The sequence below is a fragment of the Oncorhynchus keta genome, unplaced genomic scaffold, assembly GCF_023373465.1.
Source record: "Oncorhynchus keta strain PuntledgeMale-10-30-2019 unplaced genomic scaffold, Oket_V2 Un_scaffold_6411_pilon_pilon, whole genome shotgun sequence".
In the NCBI taxonomy this organism is placed as follows: domain Eukaryota; kingdom Metazoa; phylum Chordata; class Actinopteri; order Salmoniformes; family Salmonidae; genus Oncorhynchus; species Oncorhynchus keta.
Window position 1 is genome coordinate 39,249 of NW_026290982.1, and position 25,609 is coordinate 64,857.

Consider the following 25,609-nt stretch of genomic DNA (forward strand, 5'->3'; position numbering starts at 1 on the left):
TGTATGTTTAGTATAGCCTTCAACCCCTTAATACTGTATTGTCACAAAGCCGTTCGTTCCAGACGGTGATTAGCAGAATGACTGATCCAAGCAGCAACACGGACTTTATGGCTGGCTACTCCGGTATCACCAGACCAAATGTAGCTGGCAGTGGGTTACCTCATCGGTCGGTGCTGAACTCTCCCCCTCCTCCAGGCAGACTGACGTCCCTGCGGTCCCGAGACCTGACTCTGGGCGGGTTCAAAAAGGTGATACCCAATGGAAACGCTCATACTGTATATCACAGACTACGTCCTCAACCCATAGAGATAGATAGAGGGCTCATCGTTGTATCTGTGCCATCAGGGCCCTGCTCCAGGCACATGTAAAATAAGCGGTCTCAATTAGCCATGTGAGAAGGAAATAAATTGAATTGATAAATTGTCTGGCTAGACTATCTAAACTAATCGTAGCCAATGTTTTTTTAAAGTCAGTGAAGAACAACATTTTATTTTCAATGACAGCCCTGTTCAGGGGAAGAATGACAGGTTTTACCTTGTCAGCTTGGGGATTTGATCTTGCAACCTTTCGGTTACTAGTCCAACACCCTAACCACTAGGATACCGCCGCTCCAGGTATACCGACCAGGCACGCCCTAACCCTAACCACTAGGATACCGACCAGGCACGCCCTAACCCTAACCACTAGGATACCGACCAGGCACGCCCTAACCCTAACCACTAGGATACCGGCCGCTCCAGGTATACCGACCAGGCACATGCAGAAATACAGGAAATTAGCTGTAAAAAACTGCAACAACTAAAAATGGCTCTGCCCCAGGCAAAAACGTGTAGAATTGCATGAAATGTGTTGTAAAATTGAAAAACATTTCTCTCTTCCCCATGTCAAAATGTGTAGAACTGCAGAAAACTTGCTTTAAAACTGCAACATTATCTTCACCCCATGGCAAAAGGTGTAGAATGCCAGGAAATGTACTTTAAAACATAAATATATTATCTCCACCATAAAGTGGGGGGCCACTAAAATAACCTTTATTTAATTAGGCAAGTCAGTTAAGAACACATTCTTATTTACAATGACGGCCAACCAAAAGGCCTGCTGCAGGGATGGAGGCTGTGATTGAAAACAAAAATATATATAGAACAAAAACCACACATCGCGACAAGAGAGACAACACTACATAAAGACAGACCTATAAGACAACACAGCAAGACAGTAACACATAACACAGCATGGTAGCAACACAGTAACACATAACACAGCATGGTAGCAACACAGCATGGTAGCAGCACAAAACACAGCATGGTAGCAACACAACATGGTAGCAGCACAAAACACAGCATGGTAGCAACACAGCATGGTAGCAACACAACATGGTAGCAACACAACATGGTAGCAACACATAACACAGCATGGTAGCAACACAGCATGGTAGCAACACAACATGGTAGCAACACATAACACAGCATGGTAGCAATACATAACACAGCATGGTAGCAACACAACATGGTAGCAACACAGCATGGTAGCAACACATAACACAGCATGGTATAACACAGCATGGTAGCAACACAGCATGGTAACACAGCATGGTAGCAACACATAACAGCATGGTAGCAACACAGCATGGCAGTAACACAAAACACAGCATGGTAGCAACACAGCATGGTAGTAACACAGCATGGTAGCAACACAACATGGTAGCAACACAACATGGTAGCAACACAACATGGTAGCAACACAGCATGGTAGCAACACAGCATGGTAGCATCACAACATGGTAGCAACACAGCATGGTAGCAGCACAACATGGTAGTAACACAACATGGTAGTAACACATAACACAGCATGGTAGCAACACAGCATGGTAGCAACACAGCATGGTAGCAACACAGCATGGTAGCAACACGACATGGTAGCAACACAACATGGTAGCAGCACACAGCATGGTAGCAACACAGCATGGTAGCAACACAGCATGGTAGCAACACAACATGGTAGCAACACAGCATGGTAGCAACACAGCATGGTAGCAACACAACATGGTAGCAACACAGCATGGTAGCAACACAGCATGGTAGCAACACAACATGGTAGCAACACATAACACAGCATGGTAGCAACACAGCATGGTAGCAACACAGCATGGTAGCAACACAGCATGGTAGCAACACAGCATGGTAGCAACACAACATGGTAGCAACACAACATGGTAGCAACACAACATGGTAGCAACACAGCATGGTAGCAACACAACATGGTAGCAACACAACATGGTAGCAACACAGCATGGTAGTAACACAGCATGGTAGCAACACAGCATGGTAGCAACACAACATGGTAGGAACACAGCATGGTAGCAACACAGCATGGTAGCATGGTAGCAACACATAACACAGCATGGTAGCAACACAGCATGGTAGCAACACAACATGGTAGCAACACAGCATGGTAGAAACACAGCATGGTAGCAACACAACATGGTAGCAACACAGCATGGTAGCAACACAGCATGGTAGCAACACATAACACAGCATGGTAGCAACACAGCATGGTAGCAACACAGCATGGTAGCAACACAACATGGTAGCAACACAGCATGGTAGCAACACAGCATGGTAGCAACACATAACACAGCATGGTAGCAACACAGCATGGTAGCAACACAGCATGGTAGCAACACAGCATGGTAGCAACACAGCATGGTAGCAACACAGCATGGTAGTAACACATAACACAGCATGGTAGCAACACAGCATGGTAGTAACACATAACACAGCATGGTAGCAACACAACATGGTAGCAGCACAAAACAATGGTACAAACATTGGGCACAGAAAACAGCACAAAGGGAAAAAAGGTTGATCTTCTTTACGATTGGCTGAACCCTCCTGGTGACCCAGTTGGACATGACTCCAATAGGATCAGCAGGAGGGGGGAGCCAATGAAGTTGGAAGTCCCACCCAGTTGACCACATTAAAATGGTGGAAGCCCTCAATGGTTCTGCTAATCCCATAGATAGAACGAGACAGATATTTCACCTGATGTGAAGCATCCGCTTGGCGTTTCCACTTACTACCAAATATGGTAGTGAGAGGAGGCCCAGTGGCCGGCAGTGGGAAAAGATGGATTTTCACTGACATTCTGCTAATTCTCTCATCGATGAAACATTTGATCTCAATACAATTTTCTGTTTCCAAAACAAGAATGAACATGTTTTGAACAGAGTGGACTAAGTTTTGTAGACGTTACCATTTTTCAACATCTAAAAATCGAGCCATGCGGGGAGAGGCTGCAGGGTGTCCCAGTTCCAAGACCAGTCAATGACGTCGGTGGACCGCAAAAGGGAGCTTGGATCCGGGTTAAGCAGCAATGATATCATCCTTCGCCACCGTTATCTTACGGCATAACTCAAACCAGTCGTGACTGTTCAACAAAACACCACATAATTTAAGTTTCTTTCCAGCGAATTTCTTAGTTACATAATTGTATAACTAACTAGCAAATTAGTTTTGAAGTTGAGGGTGCAGTATTTATGTTTGACAATGACGAACACGGCTAGTTTAGCCAGGGAAAACAAGCTAGAGACATGATATAGCTGGGTGCACATGCACACTATGCTATTTCAGAACAGATTGTAGTTTTCATACCCTGATATCAGGAGCTGTCGGGGAAAAGTTTGATAAAACAATTCAGAGACAAAGGAATAACAGATGAGAAATATTTAAGGACAGCGAATCGATATACTATGCCAAAATCAGCTGTAAATGTCAATCGTAAAAGCTTAAAACGATGTCTGCGTGAATCTGAATCTAGACAATGAATGGTGAAGTCTCTTCTGGACACGGTAGACTCATCGTCCTCACCACTCTATTGTGAGCACTACTAAATAACCAGTCTACAGTGAAACAGAAACACAGTGGGTGCTGAACAAAAGCAAATATACAGCTGTCCAGTGTCCTGTCACAAGCATTAAACAAAACAGTCATGATATTCAGATGTGACAAAATAGTAGAAATTAATACATTTATATTTTTATTGCAGAAAACCTTCGTACCCAATGTCCATTCTCTGAGGAAGAGTAAAGATGAGTGAGTGTCGACTGTATTGCTTAAAGACACATTCCATTAGACTACCAAGGATCCAGTTTAGAAGAATTCATGTTAACATTGGACTACCAAGGATCCAGTTTAGAAGAATTCATGTTAACATTAGACTACCAAGGATCCAGTTTAGAAGAATACATGTTAACATTAGACTACCAAGGATCCAGTTTAGAAGAATACATGTTAACATTAGACTACCAAGGATCCAGTTTAGAAGAATACATGTTAACATTGAACTCCATTGAACTCCTTTCCCCAGGTTAAAGGAAGAGGCCCATGTTGCACCAAAGAAGGACAGAAGAGTGAGGGAGGAGAGGCACAGGGAGAGAAGAGAGCGCCCCCCTCAGATCATTCAGTCCCACTCCATCTTTGAACAGGGTCCTGCAGACACAGTAAAGAAACCAGGTGAATTGGACCTTCTCTGCCAGAAGCTGCCTTTACTGTGTGTTAAAGAAACAGGTTATTATCATGATCATTAGAAACACTGGATTCCAGGGTGTCCTGTCCTCTGTTCTGTACAGGGGGGTGGAGAGGGACCGACCTTACAGACAGCAGATCCTCTCCTGTAGCTAAGTGTATTAAGAAGGAGAGACGTGCCTCAGAGGAAAACGATATGTTACACAAGCTTCAACGGGATGATGTAAGTACAACAGCCTTAATGACTAGTCAACCTAAACACACAGCCTTAATGACTAGTCAACCTAAACACACAGCCTTAATGACTAGTCAACCTAAAGTAACAGCCTTAATGACTAGTCAACCTAAACTAACAGCCTTAATGACTAGTCAACCTAAAGTAACAGCCTTAATGACTAGTCAACCTAAACTAACAGCCTTAATGACTAGTCAACCTAAACTAACAGCCTTAATGACTAGTCAACCTAAACACACAGCCTTAATGACTAGTCAACCTAAAGTAACAGCCTTAATGACTAGTCAACCTAAAGTAACAGCCTTAATGACTAGTCAACCTAAAGTAACACACAGCCTTAATGACTAGTCAACCTAAACTAACAGCCTTAATGACTAGTCAACCTAAAGTAACAGCCTTAATGACTAGTCAACCTAAAGTAAAACACACAGCCTTAATGACTAGTCAACCTAAACTAACAGCCTTAATGACTAGTCAACCTAAACACACAGCCTTAATGACTAGTCAACCTAAACACACAGCCTTAATGACTAGTCAACCTAAACACACAGCCTTAATGACTAGTCAACCTAAAGTACACAGCCTTAATGACTAGTCAACCTAAAGTAATGACTAGTCAAACAGCCTTAATGACTAGTCAACCTAAAGTAACAGCCTTAATGACTAGTCAACCTAAAGTAACAGCCTTAATGACTAGACAACCTAAAGTAAAACACACAGCCTTAATGACTAGTCAACCTAAAGTAACAGCCTTAATGACTAGTCAACCTAAACTAACAGCCTTAATGACTAGTCAACCTAAACTAACAGCCTTAATGACTAGTCAACCTAAACACACAGCCTTAATGACTAGTCAACCTAAAGTAACAGCCTTAATGACTAGTCAACCTAAACTAACAGCCTTAATGACTAGTCAACCTAAACTAACAGCCTTAATGACTAGTCAACCTAAAGTAAAACACACAGCCTTAATGACTAGTCAACCTAAACTAACAGCCTTAATGACTAGTCAACCTAAAGTACAACAGCCTTAATGACTAGTCAACCTAAACACACAGCCTTAATGACTAGTCAACCTAAAGTAAAACACACAGCCTTAATGACTAGTCAACCTAAAGTAACAGCCTTAATGACTAGTCAACCTAAACACACAGCCTTAATGACTAGTCAACCTAAACACACAGCCTTAATGACTAGTCAACCTAAAGTAAAACACACAGCCTTAATGACTAGACAACCTAAAGTAACAGCCTTAATGACTAGTCAACCTAAAGTAACAGCCTTAATGACTAGTCAACCTAAAGTAAAACACACAGCCTTAATGACTAGTCAACCTAAACTAACAGCCTTAATGACTAGTCAACCTAAACTAACAGCCTTAATGACTAGTCAACCTAAACTAACAGCCTTAATGACTAGTCAACCTAAACTAACAGCCTTAATGACTAGTCAACCTAAACACACAGCCTTAATGACTAGTCAACCTAAAGTAACAGCCTTAATGACTAGTCAACCTAAACTAACAGCCTTAATGACTAGTCAACCTAAACTAACAGCCTTAATGACTAGTCAACCTAAACTAACAGCCTTAATGACTAGTCAACCTAAAGTAACAGCCTTAATGACTAGTCAACCTAAACTAACAGCCTTAATGACTAGTCAACCTAAACTAACAGCCTTAATGACTAGTCAACCTAAACACACAGCCTTAATGACTAGTCAACCTAAAGTAACAGCCTTAATGACTAGTCAACCTAAAGTAACAGCCTTAATGACTAGTCAACCTAAAAGTAAAACACACAGCCTTAATGACTAGTCAACCTAAACAACAGCCTTAATGACTAGTCAACCTAAAGTAACAGCCTTAATGACTAGTCAACCTAAACTAACAGCCTTAATGACTAGTCAACCTAAACTAACAGCCTTAATGACTAGTCAACCTAAACTAACAGCCTTAATGACTAGTCAACCTAAACTAACAGCCTTAATGACTAGTCAACCTAAACTAACAGCCTTAATGACTAGTCAACCTAAACTAACAGCCTTAATGACTAGTCAACCTAAAGTACAACAGCCTTAATGACTAGTCAACCTAAACTAACAGCCTTAATGACTAGTCAACCTAAAGTAACAGCCTTAATGACTAGTCAACCTAAACTAACAGCCTTAATGACTAGTCAACCTAAAGTAACAGCCTTAATGACTAGTCAACCTAAACTAACAGCCTTAATGACTAGTCAACCTAAACACACAGCCTTAATGACTAGTCAACCTAAAGTAAAACACACAGCCTTAATGACTAGTCAACCTAAAGTAAAACACACAGCCTTAATGACTAGACAACCTAAAGTAAAACACACAGCCTTAATGACTAGTCAACCTAAAGTAACAGCCTTAATGACTAGTCAACCTAAACTAACAGCCTTAATGACTAGTCAACCTAAACTAACAGCCTTAATGACTAGTCAACCTAAACACACAGCCTTAATGACTAGTCAACCTAAACTAACAGCCTTAATGACTAGTCAACCTAAACACACAGCCTTAATGACTAGTCAACCTAAAGTAAAACACACAGCCTTAATGACTAGTCAACCTAAAGTAACAGCCTTAATGACTAGTCAACCTAAACTACACAGCCTTAATGACTAGTCAACCTAAACTAACAGCCTTAATGACTAGTCAACCTAAAGTAACAGCCTTAATGACTAGTCAACCTAAAGTAAAACACACACAGCCTTAATGACTAGTCAACCTAAAGTAAAACACACAGCCTTAATGACTAGTCAACCTAAAGTAAAACACACAGCCTTAATGACTAGTCAACCTAAAGTACACAGCCTTAATGACTAGTCAACCTAAAGTAACAGCCTTAATGACTAGTCAACCTAAACTAACAGCCTTAATGACTAGTCAACCTAAACTAACAGCCTTAATGACTAGTCAACCTAAAGTAAAACACACAGCCTTAATGACTAGTCAACCTAAAGTAAAACACACAGCCTTAATGACTAGTCAACCTAAAGTAAAACACACAGCCTTAATGACTAGTCAACCTAAAGTAAAACAGCCTTAATGACTAGACAACCTAAACTAACAGCCTTAATGACTAGACAACCTAAACTAACAGCCTTAATGACTAGTCAACCTAAAGTAAGACACACAGCCTTAATGACTAGTCAACCTAAAGTAAAACACACAGCCTTAATGACTAGTCAACCTAAACTAACAGCCTTAATGACTAGTCAACCTAAAGTAACAGCCTTAATGACTAGTCAACCTAAAGTAACAGCCTTAATGACTAGTCAACCTAAAGTAAACTAACAGCCTTAATGACTAGTCAACCTAAAGTAAAACACACAGCCTTAAATGACTAGTCCACCTAAAGTAAAACACACAGCCTTAATGACTAGTCAACCTAAAGTAAAACACACAGCCTTAATGACTAGTCAACCTAAAGTAAAACACACAGCCTTAATGACTAGTCAACCTAAAGTAAAACACACAGCCTTAATGACTAGTCAACCCTAACAGCCTTAATGACTAGTCAACCTAAACTAACAGCCTTAATGACTAGTCAACCTAACAGCCTTAATGACTAGTCAACCTAAAGTAAAACACACAGCCTTAATGACTAGTCAACCTAAAGTAAAACACACAGCCTTAATGACTAGTCAACCTAAAGTAAAACACACAGCCTTAATGACTAGTCAACCTAAAGTAAAACACACAGCCTTAATGACTAGTCAACCTAAACTAAAAACACAGCCTTAATGACTAGTCAACCTAAACTAACAGCCTTAATGACTAGTCAACCTAAAGTAACAGCCTTAATGACTAGACTAGTCAACCTTAATGACTAGTCAACCTAAAACACACAGCCTTAATGACTAGTCAACTAAAGTAAAGTAACAGCCTTAATGACTAGTCAACCTAAAGTAAAACACACAGCCTTAATGACTAGTCAACCTAAAGTAAAACACACAGCCTTAATGACTAGTCAACCTAAAGCCTTAATGACTAGTCAACCTAAACTAACAGCCTTAATGACTAGTCAACCTAAAGTAACAGCCTTAATGACTAGTCAACCCTAACAGCCTTAATGACTAGTCAACCTAAAGTAACAGCCTTAATGACTAGTCAACCTAAAGTAACAGCCTTAATGACTAGTCAACCTAAAAGTAAAACACACAGCCTTAATGACTAGTCAACCTAAAGTAAAAAACAGCCTTAATGACTAGTCAACCTAAAGTAACAGCCTTAATGACTAGTCAACCTAAAGTACAACAGCCTTAATGACTAGTCAACCTAAACTAACAGCCTTAATGACTAGTCAACCTAAAGTAACAGCCTTAATGACTAGTCAACCTAAAGTAAAACAGCCTTAATGACTAGTCAACCTAAAGTAAAACAGCCTTAATGACTAGACAACCTAAAGTACAACAGCCTTAATGACTAGACAACCTAAACTAACAGCCTTAATGACTAGTCAACCTAAAGTAAGACACACAGCCTTAATGACTAGTCAACCTAAAGTAAAACACACAGCCTTAATGACTAGTCAACCCTAACAGCCTTAATGACTAGTCACTAAACAGCCTTAATGACTAGTCAACCTAAAGTAACAGCCTTAATGACTAGTCAACCTAAAGTAACAGCCTTAATGACTAGTCAACCTAAAGTAAAACACACAGCCTTAATGACTAGTCAACCTAAAGTAGCAGCCTTAATGACTAGTCAACCTAAAGTAAAACACACAGCCTTAATGACTAGTCAACCTAAAGTACACAGCCTTAATGACTAGTCAACCTAAAGTAAAACACACAGCCTTAATGACTAGTCAACCTAAAGTAACAGCCTTAATGACTAGTCAACCTAAAGTAAAACACACAGCCTTAATGACTAGTCAACCTAAAGTAACAGCCTTAATGACTAGTCAACCTAAACTAACAGCCTTAATGACTAGTCAACCTAAAGTAAAACACACAGCCTTAATGACTAGTCAACCTAAACACACAGCCTTAATGACTAGTCAACCTAAAGTAAAACACACAGCCTTAATGACTAGTCAACCTAAAGTAAAACAGCCTTAATGACTAGTCAACCTAAACACACAGCCTTAATGACTAGTCAACCTAAAGTAACAGCCTTAATGACTAGTCAACCTAAAGTAACAGCCTTAATGACTAGTCAACCTAAAAGTAAACCTAAAAGTCAACCTAAAACAGCCTTAATGACTAGTCAACCTAAAGTAAAACAACAGCCTTAATGACTAGTCAACCTAAAGTAACAGCCTTAATGACTAGTCAACCTAAAGTAACAGCCTTAATGACTAGTCAACCTAAAGTAAAACACACAGCCTTAATGACTAGTCAACCTAAAGTAAAACAGCCTTAATGACTAGTCAACCTAAAGTAAAACACACAGCCTTAATGACTAGTCAACCTAAACTAACAGCCTTAATGACTAGTCAACCTAAAGTAAAAACAGCCTTAATGACTAGTCAACCTAAAACACAACAGCCTTAATGACTAGTCAACCTAAAGTAAAACACACAGCCTTAATGACTAGTCAACCTAAAGTAAAAAACAGCCTTAATGACTAGTCAACCTAAAGTAAAACAGCCTTAATGACTAGTCAACCTAAACAACAGCCTTAATGACTAGACAACCTAAAGTAACAGCCTTAATGACTAGTCAACCTAAACTAACAGCCTTAATGACTAGTCAACCTAAAGTAAAACAGCCTTAATGACTAGTCAACCTAAAGTAAAAAACAGCCTTAATGACTAGTCAACCTAAAGTAACAGCCTTAATGACTAGTCAACCCTAAAGCCTTAATGAAAACTAAACACAGCCTTAATGACTAGTCAACCTAAAAGACACACAGCCTTAATGACTAGTCAACCTAAACTACACAGCCTTAATGACTAGTCAACCTAAAGTAAAACACACAGCCTTAATGACTAGTCAACCTAAAGTAACAGCCTTAATGACTAGTCAACCTAAACACACAGCCTTAATGACTAGTCAACCTAACAGCCTTAATGAAGTCAACCTAAACACACAGCCTTAATGACTAGTCAACCAACCTAAAAGTAAAACACACAGCCTTAATGACTAGTCAACCTAAACAACAGCCTTAATGACTAGTCAACCTAAAGTAAAACACACAGCCTTAATGACTAGTCAACCTAAAGTAACAGCCTTAATGACTAGTCAACCTAAACTAACAGCCTTAATGACTAGTCAACCTAAACACACAGCCTTAATGACTAGTCAACCTAAACTAACAGCCTTAATGACTAGTCAACCTAAAGTAAGACACACAGCCTTAATGACTAGTCAACCTAAAGTACAACAGCCTTAATGACTAGTCAACCTAAACTAACAGCCTTAATGACTAGTCAACCTAAAGTACAACAGCCTTAATGACTAGTCAACCTAAACTAACAGCCTTAATGACTAGACAACCTAAAGTAACAGCCTTAATGACTAGACAACCTAAACTAACAGCCTTAATGACTAGTCAACCTAAAGTAACAGCCTTAATGACTAGTCAACCTAAACTAACAGCCTTAATGACTAGTCAACCTAAAGTAACAGCCTTAATGACTAGTCAACCTAAAGTAACAGCCTTAATGACTAGTCAACCTAAAGTAACACACACAGCCTTAATGACTAGTCAACCTAAAGTAAAACACACAGCCTTAATTACTAGTCACCCTAAAGTAAAACAGCCTTAATGACCAGCCCCGTTCTTTTCTGTTCTGACCAGTAAAATAAAAGTTCTGAACTGGTTTGAACAAAAGAAAAGTACCGGTTTATATCGTTCCTTTTTAAACCTACTTCACCAATCATGCAGTGCAGGTAGAGCAGCTTGTTATGGAGTTGGAAAGCTATAGCTCAGTGAGTTGTTTACATGTGTGATAGACTTTTCAGGCGTGAGATGCAACTGAAAATGACTTAAATGTAATGTAAATGTAATTAGGGCCACAGCATTATACCTACAGACGAGCGGCTTCTGGAGGAACTTTGAATGTCTTTGATCTTCAGAGTTGGTTTAACATTCGACCAGAGAAGCGAGCTAATTAACAAGCTTGTGTGTGCAGAGCGGCACCAGAATGCAAATCACGTCTTACCTTTCTGTAGTTAAAAAATACAATGTGAAATGTGATAACTATAGTATCCTTAACTAGCATTGAAAAAGTGAATCCATTATTTTCTAATGACAAATCTCTCCCCACATCTTCATGCTTGTAACGTCAGTAATGCTTTGGAGGGCGAGGGGCAGGTAGCCTACACGCACACACAATGGCAACGATTTTTAGCTGGCAGGCAGACAGTGGAAGAAGTTTCTGATTAACAGAGGGATAACGTTATTAACTGGTTCCCATGTGTTTAATGTAACAGTTCTGTTCCGGAACAGTATGGATCACTTTCGTTCCCGGTTCTGATTCTGTTCGTAGAAACATTTCATTATTTCCATGAACCGGTTCCAACCCCTGGTTGAAATACATATATTTATTTAAACCGCACACTTTTTCCCCCCCATGTAGTTTTTGGATGATCCTGGTTTGAAAAATGATGCCAAGAACAAGCCAATTCAACTACCACTGTATCAATCTAGCAACTTCCTGATAACAGAGGCAACAACTCCATGTAAGTATATACAGCGCCTTCAGAAAGTATTCATACCCCTTGACTTATTCCACATTGTGTTACAGCCTGTATTCAAAATGAGATTTCAAAATGTATCAAATGAAATATCACATTTACATAAGTATTCACACCTGAGTCAATACATGTTAGAATCACCTTTGGCAGTGGGTAAGTGTCTAAGACCTTTGCACAATATTTTCACATTGTGGAGTAACTACAATGTTGTTGATCCATCCTCAGGTCTACTACCAGCCATTAAACTCTTAACAGTTTTAAAGCCACCATTGGCCTTGTGAAATCCGAGTGGTTTCCTTCTACCCCAGCAACTAAGTTAGAAAGGACGCCTATATCTGTGTAGTGACTGGGTGTATTGATACACCATCCAAAGTGTAATTAATAACTTCACCATGCTCAGATATTCCATGTCTGTTTTTTACCCATCTACCAATAGGTGCCCTTTGAGGCATTGGAAGACCTCATTGGTCATTGTGGTTGAAATTCCCTGCTCGACTGAGGGAGCTTCCTGATAATTGTATGTGTGGGGTACAGAGATGAGGTAATTAAAAAATCATGTTAAACAATATTCGACTATTACACTGAGTCCAATCAACTTCATTTAAAAAGCCCTTTTTGCATCAGCAGATGTCACAAAGTGCTTGTACAGAAACCCAGCCCAAAACCACAAACAGCAAGCAATGCAGATGTAGAAGCAAGGTGGCAAGAAACAACTCCCTAGAAAGGCAGGAGCCTAGGAAGAAACGGGATCCTATTCTGGCAGGTAGAGATGAGTACATGGCCATTAAGGCTGTTATTCAGGATGATCATAGATGACCAACAGGGTCAAATCAGTGGTTGTAGAGTGTGCAGCAGGTCAGCACCTCAGGAGTAAATGTCAGTTGATTTTCCATAGCCGAGGTCGACCGATTAATCAGAATGGCCGATTAATTAGGGCCGATTTCAAGTTCTCATAACAATCGGTGATGAGCATTTTTGGACACCGATCATGGCCGATTACATTGCACTCCACGAGGAGACTGTGTGGCAGGCTGACTACCTGTTATGCGAGTGCAGCAAGGAGCCAAAGTAAAGTGCTAGCTAGCATTAAACGTATCTTATAAAAAAACAATCAATCAATCTTAACAATCACTAGTTAACTACACATGGTTGATGATATTACTAGTTTATCTAGCTTGTCCTGCGTTGCATATAATCGATGCGGTTAATTTATCATTGAATCACAGCCTACTTCGCAAAACGGGTGATTTAACAAGCGCATTCGCGAAAAAAAGCTATGTCGTTGCACCAATGTGTACCTAACCAAAAACATCAACGCCCTTCTTAAAACCAATGTGTACCTAACCAAAAAATCAACGCCCTTCTTAAAACCAATGTGTACCTAACCAAAAACATCAACGCCCTTCTTAAAATCAATGTGTACCTAACCAAAAACATCAACGCCCTTCTTAAAATCAATGTGTACCTAACCAAAACATCAACGCCCTTCTTAAAATCAATGTGTACCTAACCAAAAACATCAACGCCTTTCTTAAAATCAATGTGTACCTAACCAAAAACATCAACGCCTTTCTTAAAATCAATGTGTACCTAACCAAAAACATCAACGCTCTTCTTAAAATCAATGTGTACCTAACCAAAAACATCAACGCCCTTCTTAAAATCAATGTGTACCTAACCAAAAACATCAATGCCTTTCTTAAAATCAATGTGTACCTAACCAAAAACGCCCTTCTTAAAATCAATGTGTACCTAACCAAAAAAAACGCCTTCTTAAAATCAATGTGTACCTAACCAAAAACGCCTTTCTTAAAATCAATGTGTACCTAACCAAAAACGCCTTTCTTAAAATCAATGTGTACCTAACCAAAAAAACGCCTTTCTTAAAATCAATGTGTACCTAACCAAAAACGCCTTTCTTAAAATCAATGTGTACCTAACCAAAAACATCAACGCCCTTCTTAAAATCAATGTGTACCTAACCAAAAACGCCTTTCTTAAAATCAATGTGTACCTAACCAAAAACGCCTTTCTTAAAATCAATGTGTACCTAACCAAAAAACGCCCTTCTTAAAATCAATGTGTACCTAACCAAAAACATCAACGCCTTTCTTAAAATCAATGTGTACCTAACCAAAAACATCAACGCCCTTCTTAAAATCAATGTGTACCTAACCAAAAACATCAACGCCCTTCTTAAAATCAATGTGTACCTAACCAAAAATCAACGCCTTTCTTAAAATCAATGTGTACCTAACCAAAAACGCCTTTCTTAAAATCAATGTGTACCTAACCAAAAACATCAACGCCTTTCTTAAAATCAATGTGTACCTAACCAAAACATCACCTTTCTTAAAATCAATGTGTACCTAACCAAAAAAAACGCCCTTCTTAAAATCAATGTGTACCTAACCAAAAACATCAATGCCTTTCTTAAAATCAATACACAAGTATATATTTTTTAAACCTGCATATTTAGTTAATATTGCCTGCTAACACAAATTTCTTTTAACCTGGGAAATTGTGTCACTTCTCTTGTGTTCTGTGCAACAGTCAGGGTATATGCAGCAGTTTGGGCCGTCTGGCTCGTTGAGAACTGTGTGAAGACCATTTCTTCCTAACAAAGACAGCCAACTTCGCCAAACGGGGGATGATTTAACAAAAGCGCATTTGTGAAAAAAGCACAATCGTTGCACGAATACCGAACCATAAACATCCATGCCTTTCTTAAAATAAATACACAGAAGTATATTTTTTCAAACCTGCATATTTAGTTAAAAGAAATCCAGGTTAGCAAGCAATATTAAACTAGGGAAATTGTGTCACTTCGCTTGCATTCATTGCACGCAGAGTCAAGGTATATGCAACAGTTTGGGCTGCCTGGCTCGTTGCGAACTCATTTGCCAGAATATTACTTTTATGACATACATTGAAGGTTGTGCAATGTAACAGGAATATTTAGACTTATGGATGCCACCCGTTAGATAAAATACGTAACGGTTCCGTATTTCACTGAAAGAATAAACATTTTGTTTTCTAAATTATAGTTCCCGGATTTAACCAAATGAATGACCTACGGCTCATATTTCTGTGTGTTATTATATTATAATTAAGTCTATGATTTGATAGAGCAGTCTGACTGAGCGATGGTAGGCAGCAGCAGGCTCGAATGCATTCATTCAGACAGCACTTTACTGCGTTTTCCAGCAGCTCTTCGCTGTGCTTCAAGCATTGCACTGTTTATGACTTCATGCCTAGGGTTCCATAGCCGCAGGCAGCACAGCGGAAACTAGATCAGCAGCATGACCTGGGGGAGTGGGGACAGCCAGGAGTTGTCAGGCATGGTCCTGGGGCAGAGAGAGATGGCTGAATTAGAGGGAGCATACTTAAGATCACACCAGAGAAGACAGGATAGGACAGACTGACACTAGCCCCCTGACACTGGGGACTGGGGGCGACCAGGCAGGTATAACCCCACCCACTTTGCCAAAGCCCCCCAACATCAGAGGGACATCAACAGACCACCAACATACTACCCTGAGACAAGGTGGAGCCCACAAAGATGTCACCCAAGACCGGAGAGGAAGATCATGTCAGTGACTCAACCCACTCATGTCAAGTACAGTGAAAAAGCTTGGCAAGACACAATGCTGACCTCCTAGGGACAACATGGGAGAGCACCAGTAAGCCAGTGACTCAGTCCCCCTAGGGTCAGGGAGAGCAAGCAAGCCAGTGACTCAGAGGGGAGACGGTCACAGGCAGAGAATCCCAGTGGAGAGAGGGGAGACGGACAGGCAGAGACAGCAAGGGCGGTTCATTGCTTCAGTGCCTTGCCGTTCACCTTCGCACCCCTAGGCCAGACTACACTTAATCATAGGACCTATTGAAGAGATGAGTCTTCAATAAAAGACTTAAAAGGTTGAGACCAAAGTCTGCGTCTCTCACATGGATAGGCAGACCATTCCATAAAAAGGAGAAAGCCCTGCCTCCAGCTGTTTGCTTAGAAATTCTAGGGACAGTAAGAAGCCCTGTGTGTTGTGACCATAGCGTACGTGTAGGTACGGCAGGACCAGAGAGATGGGTAGGAGCAAGTCTATGTATTGCTTTGTGGGTTAACAGTAAAACCTTGAAAATCCGCCTTGACAGGAAGCCAGTGTAGAGGCACTGGAGTGATGATCAAATTTGACGGTTTGAGTCAAGAGTCTAGCAGCTGTATTTAGTGCTTTATGCAGGTGGCTGGAGAATCGCAGTCTAATCTAGAAGTGACAAAAGCCTGGATTAGCTTTTCTGCATCATTTTATGTTTTACAGAAAGTTTCAGATTGTCTGCCTGGACCAATTTTGGGGTTTCTAATCTCCAAAAGAATGTGGTGTCAAAAGTTGCACTAAAGCCTAGGAACACAAGGACAGACAGAAAAGCCTTGGGCTGATGCTATTAAAAAGGTAATTTACCACCTACACAAGTGTGGTCTCAGTACTATGACGGGGTTTAAAAAGAGACTGGAGCGTTTCGTATACACATCCAGATAGGGAGCCATTTATGATGTTCAACATAGGAGGGCCAAGCACAGGAAGTAGCTCTTTCAGTAGTTTAGTTGGAAATCCAGTAGACAGCTGGAAGGTTTAGAGGCCATGACTATTTTTGTGAATGTGTTGAGAGATACAGGATTAAAAGAACTTGAGTATCTCCATTGATCCGAGGTCCTGGCAGTTCTGTGCAGACTCAGGACAACAGAGTTTGGGAGAAATTATTCACATTCAAGAGTTCGAAATTTGCTTTCTAATGAATATTTTATTTTCATCAAAGAAGTTCATGAATTCATCACTGCTGAAGTAAAGGCCATTCCTCACTTGGGGAGTGCTGCTGTTTCGTTAGCTTTGCGACAGTATCAACAAATTGTGGATTGTTTCTATTCTCCTCAACTAGGTTGGAAAAGTAGGCTGATCAAGCAGCAGTTAGTGATTTTTGATATTGTCTTTCCAAGCTAGTCGGAAGATTCCCAGTTTGGTGGTGAGGGCTCTTCGATACCGCACGGTACCGTCTTTCCAAGCTAGTCGGAAAACTTCCAGGGAGCTAGTTTCTTGTGACAAATGTTTGTTTTTAGTTGTGCGACTGCATCTAGGGTATTACACAAAGTTACTTTTAGATCCTCGGTTAGGTGGTTAACTGATTTCTGTACTCCGACATCCTTGGGTAGGTGGACGGAGTCTGGAAGGGCATCTAGGAATCTTTGCATTGTCCGAAAATGTATAGCATGGCTTTTGATGATCCTTGGTTGGGGTCTGAGCAGATCATTTGTTGCGATTGCAAATGTAATAAAATGGTGGTCCGATAGTCCAGAATTATGAGGAAAAACATTTATATCAACAATATTTATTCCACAGGACAAAACTAGTTCCAGGGTCTGACTGTGGCAATGTGTAGGTCCAGAGACATGTTGGACAAAACCCAGTTGATGATGCCTCCGAAAGACTGAGTGGGTCTGTGGACTTTTCCATTAGAAGTCAGCAAAAATGTGAATATCTGCCATGACTACAAAGTCCGATAGGAGCTCAGTGAGGAACGCTGTATACAGCCCAGGAGGCCTGCAAACAGTAGCTATAAAAAGTGATTGAGTAGGCTGCATAGATTTCATGACAAGAAGCTCAAAAGACAAACGCAGTCACGTTTTCATAAATTGAAATGTTAGCAACACCGCCACCTTTGAGGGATGCACGGGGGATATGGTCACTAGTGTAACCAGGAGGAGGCCTCATTTAATGGCTTGAGCCATGTTTCAGTCAGGCCAATCACATCATGATCAGTGATTAGTTCATTGACTGTAACTGCCTTGAAAGTGAGGGATCTAACATTAAGAAGTCCTTTTTTGAGATGTGAGGTATTATCAAATCTCTTTGAATAATGACAGGAATGGAGCAGATCTTTATTCCAGCGAGATTGCTAAGGCGACCACCGCCCTGTTTAGATTTGTCCTACCTAGATCGAGGCAGGCCTCCCGAGTGGCGCAAGGCTAGAGATTCTGGGCTCGAGTCCAGGCTCTGTCGCAGCCGACCGGGAGACCCATGGGGCGGCACAATTGGCCCAGTGTCGTCTGGGTTAGGGGAGGGTTTGGCTGTCAGGGATGTCCTTGTCCCATCGCGCACTAGCGACTCCTGTGGCGGGTTGGGCACAGTGCACGTTGACACGGTCACCAGGTGTACGGTGTTTCCTCTGAAACACATTGGTGCGGCTGGCTTCCGGGTTAAGTGGGCATTGTGTCAAGAAGCAGTGCGGCTTGGTTGGGTTTCAGCGGACGCATGGCTCTCGACCTTCGACTCTCCCGTGTCCATATGGGAGTTGCAGCGATGAGACAAGACTAACTACCAATTGGATAACACGAAATTGGGGAGAAAAAGGGGTAAAGAAATTAAAACCGAGATTGTTAAGTCCATTGTTAAGCACATTTGTACTCCTGAACTTATTTAGGCTTGCTATAACAAAGGGGTTGAAAACTTATTGACTCAAGACATTTCAGTTTTTCATTTTTAAATTCTACAAACATAATTCCACTTTGACATTATGGGGTGTTGCATGTAGGCCAGTGACACAATCTCAATGTGATCCATTTTAAATTCAGGCTGTAACAACATGAGGAATAAGTCAAAGGGGTGTTTCCTGAAGGCCCTGGATGCACAGGATGTAAACAATTAGACATGCAAATACACGGGGGATTTACAGAGGTGCACAGACTCAATACATTAACACGTGTTCCAGTCTTGTCAATCCAAACTGGTTCCCAGGTAGCTGATGGTCCTGTGTTTGTTGCCCTACAGCATTCAGAGCCCCTGCTACTACTAACCCAAACCTGCCCCTTCAGTACGGACCAGGACATCAGTACGGACCAGGCCAGATCCCTCAGTATAGACCAGACCAGGGGGTCCTGAGCCCTGACCAGATCCCTCAGTATAGACCAGACCAGGGGGTCCTGAGCCCTGACCAGCCCTCTGTAGCAGAGCTCTTCCACCAGCTGATGGTTTCAGAGACAGAAGAGTTGCTGTTCATCCAGCTACCTGATACTATCCCTGGCCAGCCAACCACAGCCTCCGTCCCAAGCCAGCCAGCCACAGCCACCGGCCAGCCAATCACAGCCCCAGAAAGAAATTGTAAAAAAGACTCCAAGTCCGACGGCAAGCGCACCTCTCACATTAAAGCACCAGTGAGTAACGACCACATTCTATCCTTGTTTTCTACCGTCCACTTCATTCTAACAGGGAAGCATTTCACGCCAAGGTCTACATTTGCTGTATTCAATCTTCTTCCTCAGGACCCTGCTAGAGACAGCGTTCCCATCCAGTCAGAGTTCTCCTAACCCCTGACCCTAAAGGCCATGTTCTTCCTCAGGACCCTGCTAGAGACAGCGTTCCCATCCAGTCAGAGTTCTCCTAACCCCTGACCCTAAAGGCCATGTTCTTCCTCAGGACCCTCCAGTCAGAGTTCTCCTGACCACTAACCCTAAAGGCCATATTCTTCCTCAGGACCCTGCTAGAGACAGCGTTCTCATCCAGTCAGAGTTCTCCTGACCACTAACCCTAAAAGCCATGTTCTTCCTCAGGACCCTGCTAGAGACAGCGTTCCCATCCAGTCAGAGTTCTCCTGACCCCTGACCCTAAAGGCCATGTTCTTCCTCAGGACCCTGCTAGAGACAGCGTTCCCATCCGGTCAGAGTTCTCCTGACCACTAACCCTAAAGGCCATGTTCTTCCGCAGGACACTGCTGGTAAAGACGTTCCTGTCCTGTCAGAGTTCACAGAGGGGTTTCTGGGTAAACTACAGATCAGGAAGTCTGGCAAGGTGCAGCTGGTGCTGGGAGACATCACTATGGACGTCTCAGAGGGAGCTGCCTTCTCTTTCCTACAGGTCTGTTAATATAATAGACATTACAGGGTTAGATGGTGTTGAGACATCACTATGGACATCTCAGAGGGAGCTGCCTTCCCCTTTAGAACAGGTCTGTTATTATAATAGACATTACAGGGTTAGATGGTGTTGAGACATCACTATGGACGTCTCAGAGGGAGCTGCCTTCCCCTTTAGAATAGGTACATTTACATTTACATTTAAGTCATTTAGCAGACGCTCTTATCCAGAGCGACTTAGGTACCTAACAGTCTAGTTCTCCTGTTAAGTCCTAAAGAACCACAGTCCTGATTCACTGTGATCCAGGATGTGTTTATTCCTGATTCACTGTGATCCAGGATGTGTTTATTCCTGATTCACTGTGATCCAGGATGTGTTTATTCCTGATTCACTGTGATCCAGGATGTGTTGAGTCCTGATTCACTGTGATCCAGGATGTGTTGAGTCCTGATTCACTGTGATCCAGGATGTGTTGAGTCCTGATTCACTGTGATCCAGGATGTGTTGAGTCCTGATTCACTGTGATCCAGGATGTGTTTATTCCTGATTCACTGTGATCCAGGATGTGTTGAGTCCTGATTCACTGTGATCCAGGATGTGTTGAGTCCTGATTCACTGTGATCCAGGATGTGTTGAGTCCTGATTCACTGTGATCCAGGATGTGAGTCCTGATTCACTGTGATCCTGATTCACTGTGATCCAGGATGTGTTTAGTCCTGATTCACTGTGATCCAGGATGTGTTGAGTCCTGATTCACTGTGATCCAGGATGTGTTGAGTCCTGATTCACTGTGATCCAGGATGTGTTGATTCAGTCCTGATTCACTGTGATCCAGGATGTGTTGAGTCCTGATTCACTGTGATCCAGGATGTGTTGAGTCCTGATTCACTGTGATCCAGGATGTGTTGAGTCCTGATTCACTGTGATCCAGGATGTGTTGAGTCCTGATTCACTGTGATCCAGGATGTGTTGAGTCCTGATTCACTGTGATCCAGGATGTGTTGAGTCCTGATTCACTGTGATCCAGGATGTGTTGAGTCCTGATTCACTGTGATCCAGGATGTGTTGAGTCCTGATTCACTGTGATCCAGGATGTGTTGAGTCCTGATTCACTGTGATCCAGGATGTGTTGAGTCCTGATTCACTGTGATCCAGGATGTTGAGTCCTGATTCACTGTGATCCTGATTCACTGTGATCCAGGATGTGTTTATTCCTGATTCACTGTGATCCAGGATGTGTTTATTCCTGATTCACTGTGATTCCAGGATGTGTTTATTCCTGATTCACTGTGATCCAGGATGTGTTTATTCCTGATTCACTGTGATCCAGGATGTGTTTATTTCTGATTCACTGTGATCCAGGATGTGTTTAGTCCTGATTCACTGTGATCCAGGATGTGTTTAGTCCTGATTCACTGTGATCCAGGATGTGTTTAGTCCTGATTCACTGTGATCCAGGATGTGTTTAGTCCTGATTCACTGTGATCCAGGATGTGTTTAGTCCTGATTCACTGTGATCCAGGATGTGTTTAGTCCTGATTCACTGTGATCCAGGATGTGTTTAGTCCTGATTCACTGTGATCCAGGATGTGTTGAGTCCTGATTCACTGTGATCCAGGATGTGTTGAGTCCTGATTCACTGTGATCCAGGATGTGTTGAGTCCTGATTCACTGTGATCCAGGATGTGTTGAGTCCTGATTCACTGTGATCCAGGATGTGTTGAGTCCTGATTCACTGTGATCCAGGATGTGTTTAGTCCTGATTCACTGTGATCCAGGATGTGTTTAGTCCTGATTCACTGTGATCCAGGATGTGTTTAGTCCTGATTCACTGTGATCCAGGATGTGTTTAGTCCTGATTCACTGTGATCCAGGATGTGCAGACAATGGCTTAGGGTCAGACAATAAGGGGCTAAATCATCTGTTATTTCTCCCACAGCAACTGGTGTCTGTGCGTCTGTCTGAGGGCCTGACTGGAGACATGAGTATCCTGGGGAACGTCAAGCACAAGCTGGTCTGCTCTCCAGACTTCCAGGCTCTGCTACAGGAGCCATCACCTGACCACTCAGCACATCTCTAACTTATATTCCCTTCACCTTTTTCAGCATTAACTGTGTAGATATTGTAGTTTTATTACAGGATGTGAGGATTAACTGTGTAGATATTGTACAGTTTTATTACAGGATGTGAGGATTAACTGTGTAGATATTGTAGTTTTATTACACGATGTGAGGATGAACTGTGTAGATATTGTACAGTTTTATTACAGGATGTGAGGATGAACTGTGTAGATATTGTACAGTTTTATTACACGATGTGAGGATGAACTGTGTAGATATTGTAGTTTTATTACACGATGTGAGGATGAACTGTGTAGATATTGTAGTTTTATTACACGATGTGAGGATGAACTGTGTAGATATTGTAGTTTTATTAGACGATGTGAGGATGAACTGTGTAGATATTGTAGTTTTATTACACGATGTGAGGATTAACTGTGTAGATATTGTAGTTTTATTACACGATGTGAGGATGAACTGTGTAGATATTGTAGTTTTATTACACGATGTGAGGATGAACTGTGTAGATATTGTAGTTTTATTACACGATGTGAGGATGAACTGTGTAGATATTGTAGTTTTATTACACGATGTGAGGATGAACTGTGTAGATATTGTAGTTTTATTACACGATGTGAGGATGAACTGTGTAGATATTGTAGTTTTATTACACGATGTGAGGATTAACTGTGTAGATATTGTAGTTTTATTACACGATGTGAGGATTAACTGTGTAGATATTGTAGTTTTATTACACGATGTGAGGATTAACTGTGTAGATATTGTAGTTTTATTACACGATGTGAGGATTAACTGTGTAGATATTGTAGTTTTATTACACGATGTGAGGATTAACTGTGTAGATATTGTAGTTTTATTACACGATGTGAGGATTAACTGTGTAGATATTGTAGTTTTATTACACGATGTGAGGATGAACTGTGTAGATATTGTAGTTTTATTACACGATGTGAGGATGAACTGTGTAGATATTGTAGTTTTATTACACGATGTGAGGATGAACTGTGTAGATATTGTACAGTTTTATTACACGATGTGAGGATTAACTGTGTAGATATTGTACAGTTTTATTACACGATGTGAGGATTAACTGTGTAGATATTGTAGTTTTATTACACGATGTGAGGATGAACTGTGTAGATATTGTAGTTTTATTACACGATGTGAGGATGAACTGTGTAGATATTGTAGTTTTATTACACGATGTGAGGATGAACTGTGTAGATATTGTATGTGAGGATGAACTGTGTAGATAACGATGTGAGGATGAACTGTGTAGATATTGTAGTTTTATTACACGATGTGAGGATTAACTGTGTAGATATTGTAGTTTTACGCGATGTGAGGATTAACTGTGTAGATATTGTAGTTTTATTACGATGTGAGGATGAACTGTGTAGATATTGTACAGTTTTATTACACGATGTGAGGATGAACTGTGTAGATATTGTAGTTTTATTACACGATGTGAGGATGAACTGTGTAGATATTGTAGTTTTATTACACGATGTGAGGATGAACTGTGTAGATATTGTAGTTTTATTACACGATGTGAGGATGAACTGTGTAGATATTGTAGTTTTATTACACGATGTGAGGATGAACTGTGTAGATATTGTAGTTTTATTACACGATGTGAGGATGAACTGTGTAGATATTGTAGTTTTATTACACGATGTGAGGATTAACTGTAGATATTGTAGTTTTATTACGATGTGAGGATGAACTGTGTAGATATTGTAGTTTTATTACACGATGTGAGGATGAACTGTGTAGATATTGTAGTTTTATTACACGATGTGAGGATGAACTGTGTAGATATTGTAGTTTTTTACACGATGTGAGGATGAACTGTGTAGATATTGTAGTTTTATTACACGATGTGAGGATGAACTGTGTAGATATTGTAGTTTTATTACACGATGTGAGGATTAACTGTGTAGATATTGTAGTTTTATTACACGATGTGAGGATTAACTGTGTAGATATTGTAGTTTTATTACACGATGTGAGGATGAACTGTGTAGATATTGTAGTTTTATTACACGATGTGAGGATGAACTGTGTAGATATTGTAGTTTTTTACACGATGTGAGGATGAACTGTGTAGATATTGTAGTTTTATTACACGATGTGAGGATGAACTGTGTAGATATTGTAGTTTTATTACACGATGTGAGGATGAACTGTGTAGATATTGTAGTTTTATTACACGATGTGAGGATGAACTGTGTAGATATTGTAGTTTTATTACACGATGTGAGGATGAACTGTGTAGATATTGTAGTTTTATTACACGATGTGAGGATGAACTGTGTAGATATTGTAGTTTTATTACACGATGTGAGGATGAACTGTGTAGATATTGTAGTTTTATTACACGATGTGAGGATGAACTGTGTAGATATTGTAGTTTTATTACACGATGTGAGGATGAACTGTGTAGATATTGTAGTTTTATTACACGATGTGAGGATGAACTGTGTAGATATTGTAGTTTTATTACACGATGTGAGGATGAACTGTGTAGATATTGTAGTTTTATTACACGATGTGAGGATGAACTGTGTAGATATTGTAGTTTTTTTGAACTGTGTAGATATTGTAGTTTTATTACACGATGTGAGGATGAACTGTGTAGATATTGTACAGTTTTATTACACGATGTGAGGATCAGTGTAGTTTTATTACACGATGTGAGGATGAACTGTGTAGATATTGTAGTTTTATTACACGATGTGAGGATGAACTGTGTAGATATTGTAGTTTTATTACACGATGTGAGGATGAACTGTGTAGATATTGTACAGTTTTATTACGATGTGAGGATGAACTGTGTAGATATTGTAGTTATTACACGATGTGAGGATGAACTGTAGATATTGTAGTTTTATTACACGAGTCATTAACTGTGTAGATATTTAGTTTTATTACACGATGTGAGGATTAACTGTTAGATATTGTAGTTTTATTACGATGTGAGGATGAACTGTGTAGATATTGTAGTTTTATTACGCGATGTGAGGATGAACTGTGTAGATATTGTAGTTTTATTACACGATGTGAGGATGAACTGTTATTGTAGTTTTATTACGCGATGTGAGGATGAACTGTGTAGATATTGTAGTTTTATTACACGATGTGAGGATTAACTGTGTAGATATTGTAGTTTTATTACACGATGTGAGGATTAACTGTG

General features: G+C 40.6%; 1 protein-coding gene and 2 long non-coding RNA genes across 4 annotated transcripts; 1 reads left to right on the top strand and 2 right to left on the bottom strand.

The window, feature by feature from the left end:
* Positions 1-25,597, top strand: LOC118378269 (DNA-directed RNA polymerase III subunit RPC4-like). The gene is made up of 9 exons (XM_052517286.1): positions 1-248; positions 4,045-4,091; positions 4,366-4,511; positions 4,628-4,746; positions 12,317-12,419; positions 19,247-19,629; positions 20,180-20,329; positions 22,269-23,643; positions 25,580-25,597. The coding sequence occupies exons 1-8, from the start codon at positions 78-80 to the stop codon at positions 22,407-22,409; spliced, it is 1,260 nt and encodes a 419-aa protein (XP_052373246.1). The 5' UTR covers positions 1-77; the 3' UTR covers positions 22,410-23,643; positions 25,580-25,597.
* On the bottom strand, positions 4,506-10,145 carry LOC127929311 (uncharacterized). The gene is made up of 6 exons (XR_008134360.1): positions 10,040-10,145; positions 9,634-9,831; positions 6,941-7,030; positions 5,557-6,392; positions 5,078-5,207; positions 4,506-4,897 (listed from the first exon to the last, which is right to left on the bottom strand). It is a non-coding gene; the product is annotated as an uncharacterized LOC127929311 (long non-coding RNA).
* Positions 13,213-14,759, bottom strand: LOC127929312 (uncharacterized). 2 transcript variants are annotated; one of them, XR_008134362.1, is made up of 5 exons: positions 14,724-14,759; positions 14,522-14,647; positions 14,371-14,412; positions 13,806-13,899; positions 13,213-13,708 (listed from the first exon to the last, which is right to left on the bottom strand). It is a non-coding gene; the product is annotated as an uncharacterized LOC127929312 (long non-coding RNA). The 2 variants fall into 2 exon arrangements; XR_008134361.1 differs by lacking the exons at positions 14,371-14,412; positions 14,522-14,647; positions 14,724-14,759 and adding an exon at positions 14,067-14,156.
* Positions 25,598-25,609: the final 12 nt, after the last annotated feature.